At 37.8% G+C, this 13,822-nt stretch overlaps 1 protein-coding gene across 4 annotated transcripts in view; it reads left to right on the top strand.

Moving 5' to 3' along the window:
- The window catches only part of mospd2 (motile sperm domain containing 2), an 84,242-nt gene extending 74,399 nt beyond the window's left edge, over nt 1-9,843 (top strand). For 3 of the 4 annotated variants that reach the window (XM_072584839.1, XM_072584838.1, XM_072584836.1), the window contains exons 14-15: nt 784-883; nt 7,714-9,843. In XM_072584839.1, the coding sequence (XP_072440940.1) occupies nt 784-883; nt 7,714-7,866 (253 nt within the window). In that variant the 3' untranslated portion in view covers nt 7,867-9,843. Of the gene's footprint in view, nt 1-783; nt 888-7,713 lie in introns of all 4 variants that reach the window. The other variant, XM_072584837.1, reaches the window with a different exon arrangement.
- The last annotated feature ends 3,979 nt before the right edge of the window (nt 9,844-13,822 follow it).

Genomic DNA, 13,822 nt, shown 5'->3' with positions numbered 1-13,822 from the left:
CAAAGAGCCCTGTTGTTGGTGACATTTTCATATACGGGTGTCTTGAGATTGAAAGGGACAGTTAAAGTCACAATAGCAGTAGACCAGACATCTAGGTAATCAAATATCCAAACATCAGCCAGCTCTAAACAGAAATTTCTATTCCTGGTATAAATGAGTTGAACCATGAAATGATTCCTAAGTATGGAAATCATTAATATTTTAAAGTAGACTGAAAGCTTATATGGAATGGAAATTAGCTATATTTTAATCCAGACAATATACCATTTAAATCTCTGTGCCACGTTATTTATTGGGTAACTGTTGTTTTGCTAATTTCCTTTAGCCACATTTTAATACATTATGCACTTGACCACCTCTCTGAGAGTAGATTTTCAACAGTAGGTGGTGCTTTTTGATTTCAGTTAAAATGCCATCAATTAATGTGTGCAATTCCTACCAAATCATACAGCACATTCAACTTTTGTCATCCTGTAAATAATTTTTTAAAAATTTGAGGTGATGGAAATATTGTTAGCTTATCATAATGCAAATAGTTGACACTGCTGTATTTTGTAATTCTGGCTTTTCTGTGCATGCATTGTATACATTATCTTTTGGTTAATATGAAAGAAACACTGTTGTGACTGCACCTTTTTTTTTAATATAGATTTTTCTACTTTGCAACATTCTGTTCACTATCAGTTTTTAAAGAGTATACCTGTTCGCAAAGTATCCCAAATCTCAATTGACACTTTAAATATTAATGTTGTTCATTTACAGACTGTTCTTTGCACTTTGCAGATTAAGGTGCCGTGTTGTAGAAAGTCATAAGGCTGTTGCCAAAGAGAATTCCTTTAAGGGATTTGCAGTTAGTTCCAGCCAAGAGGATTTACATTCAAAGGTAGGTAAGCAATCGTTTTGAACTAATCCTTTATGTAAAATAGAGTTAGCTTAATGCTTAATTCTGTATATATGAAACTGATCTAAAACTTACACATTTTCTACCACAGGCTGTGTTTGCTTTTTGTTGATGACAGACTTCTGCTAATGCAATTGCAAAGATTCAGTCTTTACCAATTTATGATCTTGTCATTTGTCTTTACATGCATGCTCTCGTTCATATTCTGTCATACATAGGAACAGCAGTGTGCCATTCCTCCTCCTGTTTGTTCACTTGCAATTTAGTCATAATCTAATTGATATCTTTAACTGCATTGGCTTGTCTCAGTTCTGTAATTTAAGGTGAAGGGCATAAGATTTAGAGGAGATGTGATGAAATACTTTTCATGCAGAGGGTGGTGGGAACCTGTAAGTGTAGTGGAATAAGAAACTCTCGCACATTAAGTAGTATTTAGATGGGCATTTGCAATGCCAAGGCATACAAGGCTGGGGCTAATTGCTGTAAAATGGATTAGAATAGTTTGTTTTTGATTGCCATGATGGGCCAAAGAGCTTTTCTCTATACTGGAAATCTTTTATTATGATGCATTATTATATTTTTGTTTGAGAAACAAATTATCAATCTCAATTTTAACATTTTCAGTTGAACTGGAGTCCACAGCTTTTTGAGTTTTCCAGAATCCCACTACACTTTGGGTGATGGAATGTTAGCACTTTCGGAATACTGCATGCAGTTCTGATCTCCCAGCTATAGGAAGAAGGATGTTGTGAAATTTGGAAGAGTTCAGAAAAGATTTACAAGGATGTTGTCAGGGTTGGAGGATTTGAGCTGTAGGGAAAGGCTGAATAGGCTGGGGCTATTTACCCTGGAGTGTCAGAAACTGTGGGTTGACCATCCAACCTAGGACAAACCAAACAAAGACACACACGAGAATTCCTAGAAACATGGCATTCCAACTGGAATAATCAATAAACACATCGAGTTAGACCCCATCTACCACCCCCTGAGAAAAGGAACCGGAAGTGACTTCACAGGAAATAACATCACCACAGGAAATGACATCCCCAACCCAAAGAAACCCAAACATATAAATAGAAAGCAGGAGTTTTCAGTGTTGCTTCGCATGAGGTCCACTGAAGATGTTACCTAGTAAGGTAACGAAATGTCTGGAAATGAACTTTTCAGCTTAGTGAGCAAACCTATATCCATGACCGTAGAGGTTTATAAAATCCTGAGGGGCATGGATAGGATGAATAGCCAAAGTCTTTTACTTGGAGTGGGGAGTCCAAAACTAGAGGGCATAGGTTTAAAGTGAGAGGGGAAAGATATGAAAGGGACGTAAGAGCGTGGTGCCTGTATGGAACGAGCGGTCAGAGGCAGTGTTGGATCCTGGTACAATTGTAACATTTAAAAGGCATCTAGATGGGTATATGAATAGGAAGGGGTTGGAGGGATATGCGCCAACTGCTGGCAACTGTGACTACATTATTTTAGGATGTCTGCTTGGTATGGACGTGTTGTCCCAAAGGGTCTGTTTCCATGCTTACAGCTCTCTCTGTGTAACTTGCCAAGATGCTTCCTCAGCACCCTTTAAATCTTGGACCTCTACCATTTTAGAAGGTCAAGGACACCAGATACATGCAAACACCACCTGCAAGTTCCCCTTGAAGTTGCACACCACACTGACTTGGAACCATATCATCATTCTTCATTAGGCCAAAATCCTGAAACTCCCTTCTTAACAACTGTGGGTATCCCTGCTTTACATGAATTGTGGCAGTTCTCTAAGGCAACCCAGGACCACCATCTTAAGGGCAGTTAAGGATGAGCAGTGAATGTACACTAGACTAGGAATATCCATTTCCTGTGAAAGAATAACAAAAAGAACTGAAGTGCACAAGGTGCTGAATGTTTCTGGTATTTGTTTAGAGCATTTCTCTCATTCAGATTCTCAATCCCTTCTCCCCTTTTTCCCTTTCCATCTATGACAAAATTCTGTTTAGTTTGCCCAAGGGCACCGACCAAGGACTGTTGTATTTTACGTCATTCTTTCTGAGCTTTAATCTCTGGTGAAAGCTTAGATCAGTCTAATATATTAGCAGAATTAAATTCTGGTTTTAATATCCAGGTCTTTTTGAGGGGGAAAAAATGCACTTGTGCCTTGAAACTGAAGATTGAAATAGACTGTATTCGTACACATCTTTATTGTCCTCTCAGGCATATGATTTAATACATATTTGGGCAGATTGCACATGCTGTGATTGGGAACTAATAACAATGTTGAAAGTGTGCAGCAGGACACAAATCAACATCTGAAGAGAGAATGTAGATCTGTAGTTTGAATGTAGACTCTTACTCCTCCATATGATTGAACCATAACTTGACTTTCATTTTCAAGAGAATGCTACTGCAGTTTATGTTGCTCAATTAATTCTTTGCAGCCCATCAAACAGGTGCACATGCCTTGAGGTTTAAATATCATTTTAAATTGTGATATCTGGGTGGCATTGGTGTTCTGCATCATTTTAATAATTTGGATAATTTCAAGGATAATGTCATGCTGGGTCTACGAAAAAGGCAGCAAGTGGAAGAGAAAACAGTGCATATGGACATCTTAAAAGAAATTTTGCCAGCTGCTGGGTATCATCTTACTAGTTTTGATCCCTGGATAATAACCGTCATGTTTACATTTGTGGTACAATGTTGTTCTGCTGTTAAGGAACTGCTATTTTAGAAAACCTGAAGTTTAACATCTGGGACCCTGCCGGGGAAAGCTGTTACCAGCTGTGTTGATGCAAGGCAAGATTTGAAATGATAGATCCTCACCCCTCCAATACCAAAGTTATATTTTCCTCTTATTTCTTATACTGTACATAGCTTCTTAATTTTTTTCTACTTTGATTCCACTTTGGCACTTGAACATTATTACAACTTCTCTGAAATGGTGATGGGGAGACGACCTGTGAGAACAGAGCTGGAGGCAGGAGAAGGGTAGGGAAATATGCAAAACTTCACAGTGGTTGCAGCTATCTTAGAGCTTGCAGCAGGCAAATGGGACCACTCATCCAGTGTGAACCACTGTACAATTTAATTCAATACATGGACCGGTCTACAATACGGTTCAATAACCAGTTGAATACATTTATGTTTCTATACAGTTTAGGTTGCAATCGCTTTAGTGATCTACTGTGGTAGAGTATGGGATATTTTTGCTTGTAGAATAGAAGTAAAATTCTATTTATTAGAGGAACTAAAGCATTTAAGGTGAATTGATCAGTTGACATTAATTAGCAGCTGGTCAATTATGCCACGGGAACGTCATTTTTGCCTTTCAACCAAATGTGCGTGGAAAGAAACTTAGTCAACATAATTGTGCTTTTTTGGATCCATTTTCCCTGGTTGTAATTTTAAACTTTGCAACAATTCTTTTCATGATAGAAATTAACATTTTGTAGAGTTATTTTTGCAATATTGTGATAAATAAGGAAGCAGTAAGCAGATTAAACATTACAGTGCAAAGGGTAGGGATTAATTGTTATAATTGACTTGGATAGGCAGAGTAGAAATAGAATATTGGACTAATTTAAAATATTTTGTCTGTTCATTGTTCTGCAGTCACAAAATGTTAGAAGCAAAATGTAATTCCCATAGGAATCAATATTTAAACTGGAGTTAAAACTGTGGGGACTTGTTTAGCAGAAAGAAGATTATACCTGTACTGCCTAAGTTGGAATATAGTACTTTCAATGATTAAATTTCATGTTATTAAATGAAATACCTGTTGAAATAAATTCTAAAACACCTGTTAACAAAATGTTCTGCTTACAGTAAGCTGTAGTGAAGCCTGAGAAGCTAGGGATCAATTGCCCAGGGCCTACCATCACCTCTGGATGCAATGTTATGACTCCTGTAATGTACAACAGTGTGATGTGCTTTTGTTTTGAATGAGAGTTGATTAAAGTGTGGCGCTGGAAAAGGCACAGCATTTCAGGAGCAAGAGTCAATGAATTTCGCAGGACCCTTCTTCAGGACTGCTTTTATCAACTGGTGTTGCTAGCATCTGCAGTCCCTATTGTCTCCCTTTTGTTTTGAGTGCATTGCTAAAAATCCCCATTTTAATCATCTCCCCATGGACCTCATGAGCGCTGGCCTGACAGAATCAGTACCATCCCATGTGTCATATGTAACTGTGATGAAAATTGTGTAATTCCCTCATTTGTATGTCTGTCATGGTGGATAAAAAGTTGTGGCATGAATTGATTCCGTTCTCACCCAGAATACTTTTATTTATATCCCAGGTGATGGAATTTTAGGGCTCATGTCTTGTCACTAAACTAAAAGAAAAACCATTAGCAAGCTTAAACGAAGAAAATAAGACCTTTTGCACACTAAATCTTCCTTGCAAATTTAATCAACTTTCAACCAATTTCACTGTTTGCCCAATAATAGTATGCCTCATGTTCTTTTCTAATAGTTGTATATGCAGAATTTACAAGTTGTTTTGACAACGTGTTACGTTAATATTGCTCCTTTAACATAAAATGCCAAGGCATTTTCTAGGAGTGTTATCAACTAAACTTTGACACATAAGGAAAGTGGATGAGCAAAAGATAACTTCATGAAGTAAGGAGAGAAATTGCAAGGATTAGTGAGGGAATTTCATAACTAGGGCCCTGGGGAGCTAAAGGGCTATTCAGCAGTGGCTGAGGAGATGAAATCTGGAATAAGCAAAGGGTCAGAATTGGAGCAACTCGGAAGATGGTGGGGTTGGGGCTGGGGCAGTCAGAGGTTGGCCTGGATGAGTAGATACAGTGATTTGATAATAAGAATGAAAATGTTTTTATCAAGTTAATATTGGAACGCTGAAAATCAGTGATCACAGTTGATGAGGGTTGAGATAAGGGTAGCAAAGATTTTCGCAAGAGCTCAAGTCAAAGGGTGCAGTTTGAAAGTCTGTATATGACAAGTCGGAGGCATGGAAAGTCAAGAGAGAGAGCTGGATGTGGACATCATACAAAGGAAATGTGATATGCATTCACTTCATGTTGAGAAGTTTGCAACTCATCTCCAAGTCTAAATATTGATTCTAATGCTGTGAGACCAGGAAGAGATTTTCGAGTTAAGAATTCATAGGTAGGCACAGCACCAGGCAAGTGCTATTCCACCCAGGTAGATTAAGTGAGGTATTACAGGGGAATAGAATAGTCAACTGTACCAAAGACTGGAGATTTGTTGAGGAGGAGGAGGAGAAATAATTTGCCGCAATCTGTGACTTTGGAGACTGTTTCAATGTTGTGGAATCATGGGGAAAATGGGCACATATTTGGCAGGTGACAACAGACTGAAGTACTCTAGGAAGGAAAATAAGGTTTGAGTTGCTGGTTTGTGTGGCCAGAGGGGCAAGGCTGAGTGTTTTGAGGGAGGGTCTTGGTGGAACTCAGCCTGTGCCAGCTAGTGCCATATTAGTAATGTGCTAGTACTTAAGTATTTGTTTATAATTATTCTTCTGATACTGCCTTTAAAAGTTCCATTCAACTGAACATGAATTCATTACTCAGTAGTTTTTGGTACTTGCACTTCAAATGAACATGCTTTGAAACCATCATGATCTATTATAACCAATTTAAATATCAGTGTCGAATATGATTTTTATCCCTGTGCCTGAAGTATTATAGAATAGATTGAATCTGATTTTGTAGTCTTAAGCCCCTTAACAGTGGCAAACTCTGTCAAATGTGATCTGCTCATTTCACTGGAATGCCAGTTCTGTTGAATTTCTCCATTGCTTTCAGAAGTCAAGATATACAAAAAATGATCTTCATTAGTTATTTATCCATCTTGTATAAGAAACATGCCAGTGTTGTTTATTCCCTCCACGCAACCTTGCCAGTGTAGCCCCAGATTCGTTATGTAATAGAAATATAAAGGGAAATACAGATTTCATGGCATAACTAGAATGGAGTGTTCACAAGTTATCCCATGTATAAAGGTGCCGTACTCCCAATCTCATTTGAGACTAACTTATGGTGGTTTCACCTTGGGATCACATTGCCTCAAGTGAGGGATAAGGTTGAGCAGAGCCTTCATGGTAACCCCAGCCACTGCAGTAAATGAACTTGCGCAATTGGCATCACTCTGCATTGCACACCAACCACACAGTCAACCAAGCTTACTTGACTCCCTTATACCATTTATAAACTGTTGTTCAAGGGGCACCCTTGACCAAACCATCAGTTATACCTTAAATTCCCCTTCTGGCTCAGTTTTCCTTTATCTGACACACCTTGGGATCCTTCTTTACCTTTGACAGCACTGTGTAAGTATAAATGGTTTTGCATCCTTTCAACAATTAGGGATATGTTTTGCTTTTAATTTTAGTGTAACCTTCAAGCACACCCTACGGTCAGTTGTAGAGTAAATTACTTCCTACTCTGGTAATGTGTTTTTTGTCTCAACCTCTCAAATACCTATCTTCATTCTGGCTGTGTATACTTTCCTAACACTGCTGACAAAGATTGCCAATATAAAGTTGTTTGGTGTAGTGTTGTCAAGGCACCAGAAGCTAAATTTAGACTTGATAAGTTAGTATAATATTTACTGCACCTTCCGGGTATAGTGGTGTTATGTAACCTATTGCAATTGTTTCATTAAAGTGTTCAGACTTTTGTTTGAGGAAGCAGCAGATTTGTTGAAAGTTCTGTTGATTGAGTGTACTTATAGCTTGTAAGCTGACGCATTATGTGTGACCTTATTTGCATTCAAATTGTAATAATGTACATTTTGGTCAATTGGTGGTATTTTAACTTTGATACTAAATTTTTGTTTTACAGATGACTAAATTAATGGTGTCCAATAGGCGACTGGAAGAGCAGATCAACCGTTGCATCTGGTTTCAGCAACTATTAACTGCCTTGGTTACGTTGTTAGTGGCTGTTATCAGTCTGTCCCTGTATGTCCGTTCCCCAGACAAGGACGAACAGTAACTAATCACACAAAACCTTTGTAAACCAAAGTCGCTGATCTTTTTTTTTTGTTTTCAAGTTGCCAATATTTCTTATATTGGAGGTGACAAGCTGACTAATTTTTGTTTGTTATAACTGCTGTTTTTTAAACTATTTGATACAATTTGTACATTAAAAAAAATTAATTTTCATCTCTGAAAGATCCTGTATAGTGATGACTATATGATGAGTCATGAATAATTGTGTAATTTGAAGTTGATTTGTAATATATCTTGGTGCTACTAATAGACATTAACTAAAATGATTAATTGACTGTTCTCCCTAAGAATATTTGGCAAAGGTTCTGGAGTCTGTTCCATAATCATAGACTTCCATGTCAAATTGCAGTTTGGTATTAAGTACTTGTAACATGTTATGAAGAAGCATCCTTCTAGTAGTTCTTTAACATATGTGCTAGATACTGAAGTTATAAGAACATTGGACCACCTGGTAAATTTAGATTCTGGAAGGAATAGTGGTTGTACCTGTTTAAATGAAATTATGTGGCTATCGATGCATCTGTATAATCAAAAAGATGTTAGGAAATAATGTCATTTACTAAATAATTGATGTTGAGCCTGTTTGGCAGCCTTATGTTTTCATCACTGTGAATGCAGTTATTAAATGAAATCTCCCAGATTTACTATAAGATTGTAGTTTGCCTGAAACATTCTCACAGCATTTAATTTAGTACGCCAACAGGTCAAATTTGTGTAAACAAATGGAAGTTTAATATGCTGGATGACTTGCAAATTATCATGTTTTATCTTGTTTTCCATTTTGGAAAGCAATTTTTCTTGTTGATCTAAGTCTAATGTTGTGCACTGAATAAAAGATCCTGTGTGCAGATAGCCATTTATTTGAATCCAACAGTTTACTTAGTTGAGCTTATTTCCTTCCAGAATAAGCACATAGGAAGACCCAAGTGTGTCCAAATTGATGCAAGGGACCTCTTGAAATGCAAGGTACCTCCATCTTGCTTGTGCCTAATGTGCACTTTTCCTTTAAATTTTTGTTGATCTGGATTTTGGATTTCCAGTGCTTGGTGGTTTTGTGCCGACGTAGACTCGAGACTTTAGACACTCGTGCCACTGTGGAGAAATTAGGTATCTCATAGAAGAAACCAGATTGCCCTAATTACAACAACATCTCCTACAGACTGGTTTCATAGGTACACATGGATCCTGTTCAGAATTTTGTGCCATGGACAATCCTGTACTTGATGAACAGGTCAGGTAGTGGCAATAGACTACTTAATACAAAATGTTAAAATGATCAAAACTGATGGTTGTATTGCCATATGGATTTCATTTGAACTCCATTTTACTACCAAGTGCAGTAAAGGATACTTGTATGTTAGTAAATGCATACTGAAAATGTTGGACCAGATATAGCTCTCAACTTTATGAATGCAATACAACACATGCTTCATTGATACACTGGTTCTAATTCTAAAGGGTAGCAAATCAAAATATAGTGCATTTTTAAGTTTCAAGCAGCAATGCACTGGAGATAAGTTAACTAATGTGTAAAATGTGAAGTTAATCACTTCAATAAGCAAGCAAGAGCCTGACTGAATTGTAGTGATAGCAGTGTGGCAGTATTCACTACTTTTTTCCAGATATTTTGTTTCAAATCAAAATATTATGTAGCAGTACAGCTGAAAACAATCCTTTGGTGATTAATCAGCACATTATTTGGGGTTCATAGTTTAATGCAAACAGACATAAAAGTCGCATCACTTATGAAGCTGTATTAGATTTTAAAACTTCCAGTAGAATTGTATAATAATTTGTGGTATGCTAGTGGACTGATTATCAATATAAAAAGCTGGCAATTTAGAATAAAATGCACTTTATGGTATGAAATTACTGATCATATTGCCATTGACAATCACTGCAAATCGATTGTTTGCTAGTGTTTTATATTGTTTGAAAATAAACTTTGTTTGTAATCACATTTCGAGAATAATCGAGGTTACTGTGCTGTTTTAAAGTTGTATAGAAGTGCATCTGTAAGTAAAATTTGGAAATCTCAAGTACTTAGACAAATAGCTCAAGTATAATAATTTTCCCCATGTGTTTTGCACATTAATGATATGTTCCCTTTTAGTACATAAGAGCTATGACCTTGCAATACAAAAGCAAATGTTATAAGAGTAAAAATCAACATAGTACACAGCTCACACTCATTCCCCTACAAATATTGTGAACAGCATCTTAGTTTGATATCCTTAAATAACAAAGCTGCAGCATTTTGTTTCTATTGAAGACCTATTGTTTGCAATCTTTGTCTCCACTTCTAGCTTGTCATGCATAAAACTGCTTATGTGCTGTGCTCTATGTATAAAATACTGAGATTTTATATTTACCTGGAAGTCATGAACCATGCCAGCTTGAGGTTAAGTTTTAAAGCAAGCAGTTGAGGCATTGTATTACTAGATTTGGCTGCAATTCCCATGATTAAGAAGAGAAGCCTCCTCTTTTGGATGAGGCGGAACTGTCATGTCCTTTGTAGCCAGGTAGCTAATGTTCACAATTTAAGTTGGCAAATATGTATTAGGGAATCAATAAAACTAAGGGTAGCATAGCACAAAGTTTAATCCAGATAATTTACATGTTAATTAAGAAAGGTCTTCACATTGCGCATCCACTACCATGATGTGTGCCACTAACACTATGCGAAATGGGGTGAATTCAGAACAAACATAGCTCAGAACTGTGATTCCGTGAGCACTGTGTATCATTACCTGCAACAGGACATGACAATTTGACCTTATGACTTAACCTATCCCTCATTTCGCCATCACGAAACTGGGGGACAATTCCTAGTCCAATGAAGAGTGTAGCTAAGCATGTAACCAGAGACCATTGCGGAGCTCCACGTTAGTGAAGGCAGAATAATTTGCAATTGTTTTCAAACAGAAGTATACAATGAATGATCCATCTCTACATCCTTCTGAGGTCTCCATTATCACAGATACTGGTCTTCAGACAAATCAGTATTCACCACGTGATATCGAGAAACAGCTGAAGGCATTGGGCACAGTCAACAGAGATCAACACATTCTGTCAATAATGCTGAAGATTTGTGCTCCAGAACTAGCTGCGCCTCTAGCCAGTAGCTACAGCACTTGCAACTAATCAACTACCACCCTATCGGTGAAGTGATGGAAGGTTTTGTTGACCATGCTCTCAAGTAGCATTTGTGTAGTTGTTCATTGCTGGTCCATTTCAGTTCCACCATGACCACTCAGCTCCAGACTTCATTGTAGCCTTGGTCCAAAAATAGTGCTGAATTTCAGTGGTGACGTGAAAAGTTTCTTGACATCAAGGTACGAATGGAAGTCTGAATTGGCGAGGAATATCTGCTGGCTAAAATCATGCCCAAAGAAAGGTGGAGACCAAACATCTTGGCCCCAGGACTTTGCTGCAGGAGCTTCTTAGAGCATCCCTTGCCTCCACGACGCCAGCTAATGATTGCAATGTATTCAGTGCTATTCATGTATCCTCCTACTGATGCAGCCCATATTAATATTAAGGAAAACCTGATCAACCTTCAAGTTTAGGCTGATAAATGACATGGAAAATCTATGCCCCACAATTGCCAAGCAATGATCATCTTCAACATGAGAAAATTAATCTTCTCTTCTTGATGTACAATGGCACCCCATCGGCAGCATCCTGCAGATCAGAACTGGCTAAAAACAACTTGATCAGCCATACAAATATGCACACTACAAGAGCGGGTCACAGACAGATTACTTTTATGCTGAGTAACTCTCCTTACTCCCCAAAGCCTTTCCATTATCTACAAGTCACAAGTTAAGCAAGATATCATAAACTCAACCAGGAAAGGGAAGAGTATTATCGTCAGCAACACTTGAGTCTGAACATCCATAGCGTGCAGCCTGCTTGATCAGTACCTCAAACATTCCTTTTCTCTATACCACTGCACAGAGGAAGCAATATGTACCATCAACAAGATGCACTCAGGAACTCGCCAAAGGTTTTTATTTTGACAGGATGTACTAAACTATTGCTTCTACCCCCCCAAAAGGACAAGCATAGCAATTGGCAATGTCACCACCATACGTCTTGCTCTGAGTGCCTCACCATCTTAAATACATATCACCCAAGTTGTTTCATGGGAATAAAACTTGGAACCTCCTCCTTAACAAAATTTGGTTTTAGTTAGGCTGTGGTGATCAAAAAACAGTGACTCAGCGACTTTAAGGTCACTTATGGATGGGCAACAAATGTTGGTATTGCCTGTGCTGTCCATATTCCAGGAACAAAAAAAGTGAAATCTTGGTCAGCAACTGACACCCATAAAATTCATTATGAAAATTGCGAGGAATAAAAATGTAAATGCTGTTGTTCAACTTGTCCCATTCTAATGACTTTGAATTTTCAAATCTTCAGATTAGCTGGGTAAATCTTAATATCACTGTTGTTGTGGATCAGGCCTGACACCTCAAAACATTTTTAAGCAGGTAGCCCATACTGTAACTTTGCTATTTGTTTTAGGTAAGTGTATAGTGGATACTCCCAGAGTGAATTAGCTGGTCAGACTGTTGAGTTTTTAAACAAACAGAATACTCTAAAAACTTATTCTATCCTGACTTAATGATGCTGTTCCAAGATACTGCAAGTCCCAATAAACAAACCCCTTAGCACGGAGAGTAAAAGTGACATAAAACGCGTACAGGTTAGGCAGTCAGAAGGGCAGAATGAGGGGGAGGGCTTCCAGTTTCAACTGTGACCCTGACTCAACTAACCCCTGAAGTGAACTGACCTATGCAGCTAGAGAGCTGGCCACAGCCCCTTGATACCAGTCTGTGTTAAAGACTTGAAAGCTTTGTGCCTGGAGCATTATCTGTTAGGTATAAACAAAAGGACCGCAATAAGCTATTCAAACTTCAAAAATGATGGAAACTTGGGTCATTAAGAACCTCTCTGGGGAAAAAAAAATCAAGGGCAACCTTGTAAGAGGACCAGCTTTGTGACATTGTTCAGTGGTTGAGTATTGTTTGCATCCAATCTCCACTTTCAACTGCCTATTGTTCAATGTCTGCTTTGAACAGTAGGTGTACTAATTGATTTTCTTTACCCCTTTGGTCCAAAGTGCTGAAACCAATTGTAGCACCTTCACTATCAGCCTACCCTATAAAGTGGGAAGAAATTGAGCAAGGGTTTTTCTTATCTAAAGGCCAAATACGTTCTGCATGAACTAACTGGCAAAGAATAAAACATACTCAAAATTTTTCTTGTAAAATGTATGAATCATTCATGCATTAGATACTTTTTTTAAATATTAAGAATGCAAAGGCAATCAATTACAATTTAAAAGAGCTGCTCAAAATCGCCAGTCAATTTCCCAAAGGTTTTACTGCTTATCTGTGTTTCATGCCAGCATTCTGAAATGTCGTGAAAGTCACTTCAGTTTTAGTTTCAATTTTCAGTGGTATTTCTCACCCCAGTTATCCATGCAAAATCATTTAGATTTTAAAGCCTGTTCTATGAATGCAAAGAACTGGCTTCTGAAGTCAGTTCCATTAATAAGAGTTAAATAACTGTTTGGTACAGTTGTGTAAATTTAGAATTTGAGAGATCAAGCATCTGACTTGATGAGTGACGTGCTGACTTTATAACCTACTTTCCATTTGTTTTCTACACTTGCAGAACAATAATGGATGATGCACCATCCCCCCTGATTGCTTTCCCTGAGGTCAGGTTACTTCCTCATTGGGCCAATTTCTTTGTGTGCATAGATCACTGCTTGCAGGACTTGGTTAGAAGAATAAGGGTGGAAAATAAGTTCTAGGAAATCATCACGTGGAACAGGAAGATGGTGTTTGGTGCAACTAAGGATATACAGGAGAAATCGGTGACCACAGTAAGGAAAATAAGTAATTTCAACATTTCATGATGGTTGT

Source organism: Chiloscyllium punctatum, chromosome 15 (genome assembly GCF_047496795.1).
Source record: "Chiloscyllium punctatum isolate Juve2018m chromosome 15, sChiPun1.3, whole genome shotgun sequence".
Classification (NCBI taxonomy): Eukaryota; Metazoa; Chordata; class Chondrichthyes; order Orectolobiformes; family Hemiscylliidae; genus Chiloscyllium; species Chiloscyllium punctatum.
The sequence above is the reverse complement of the archived record's forward strand: the minus strand, read 5'-3'. Positions and strand labels throughout refer to the sequence as shown.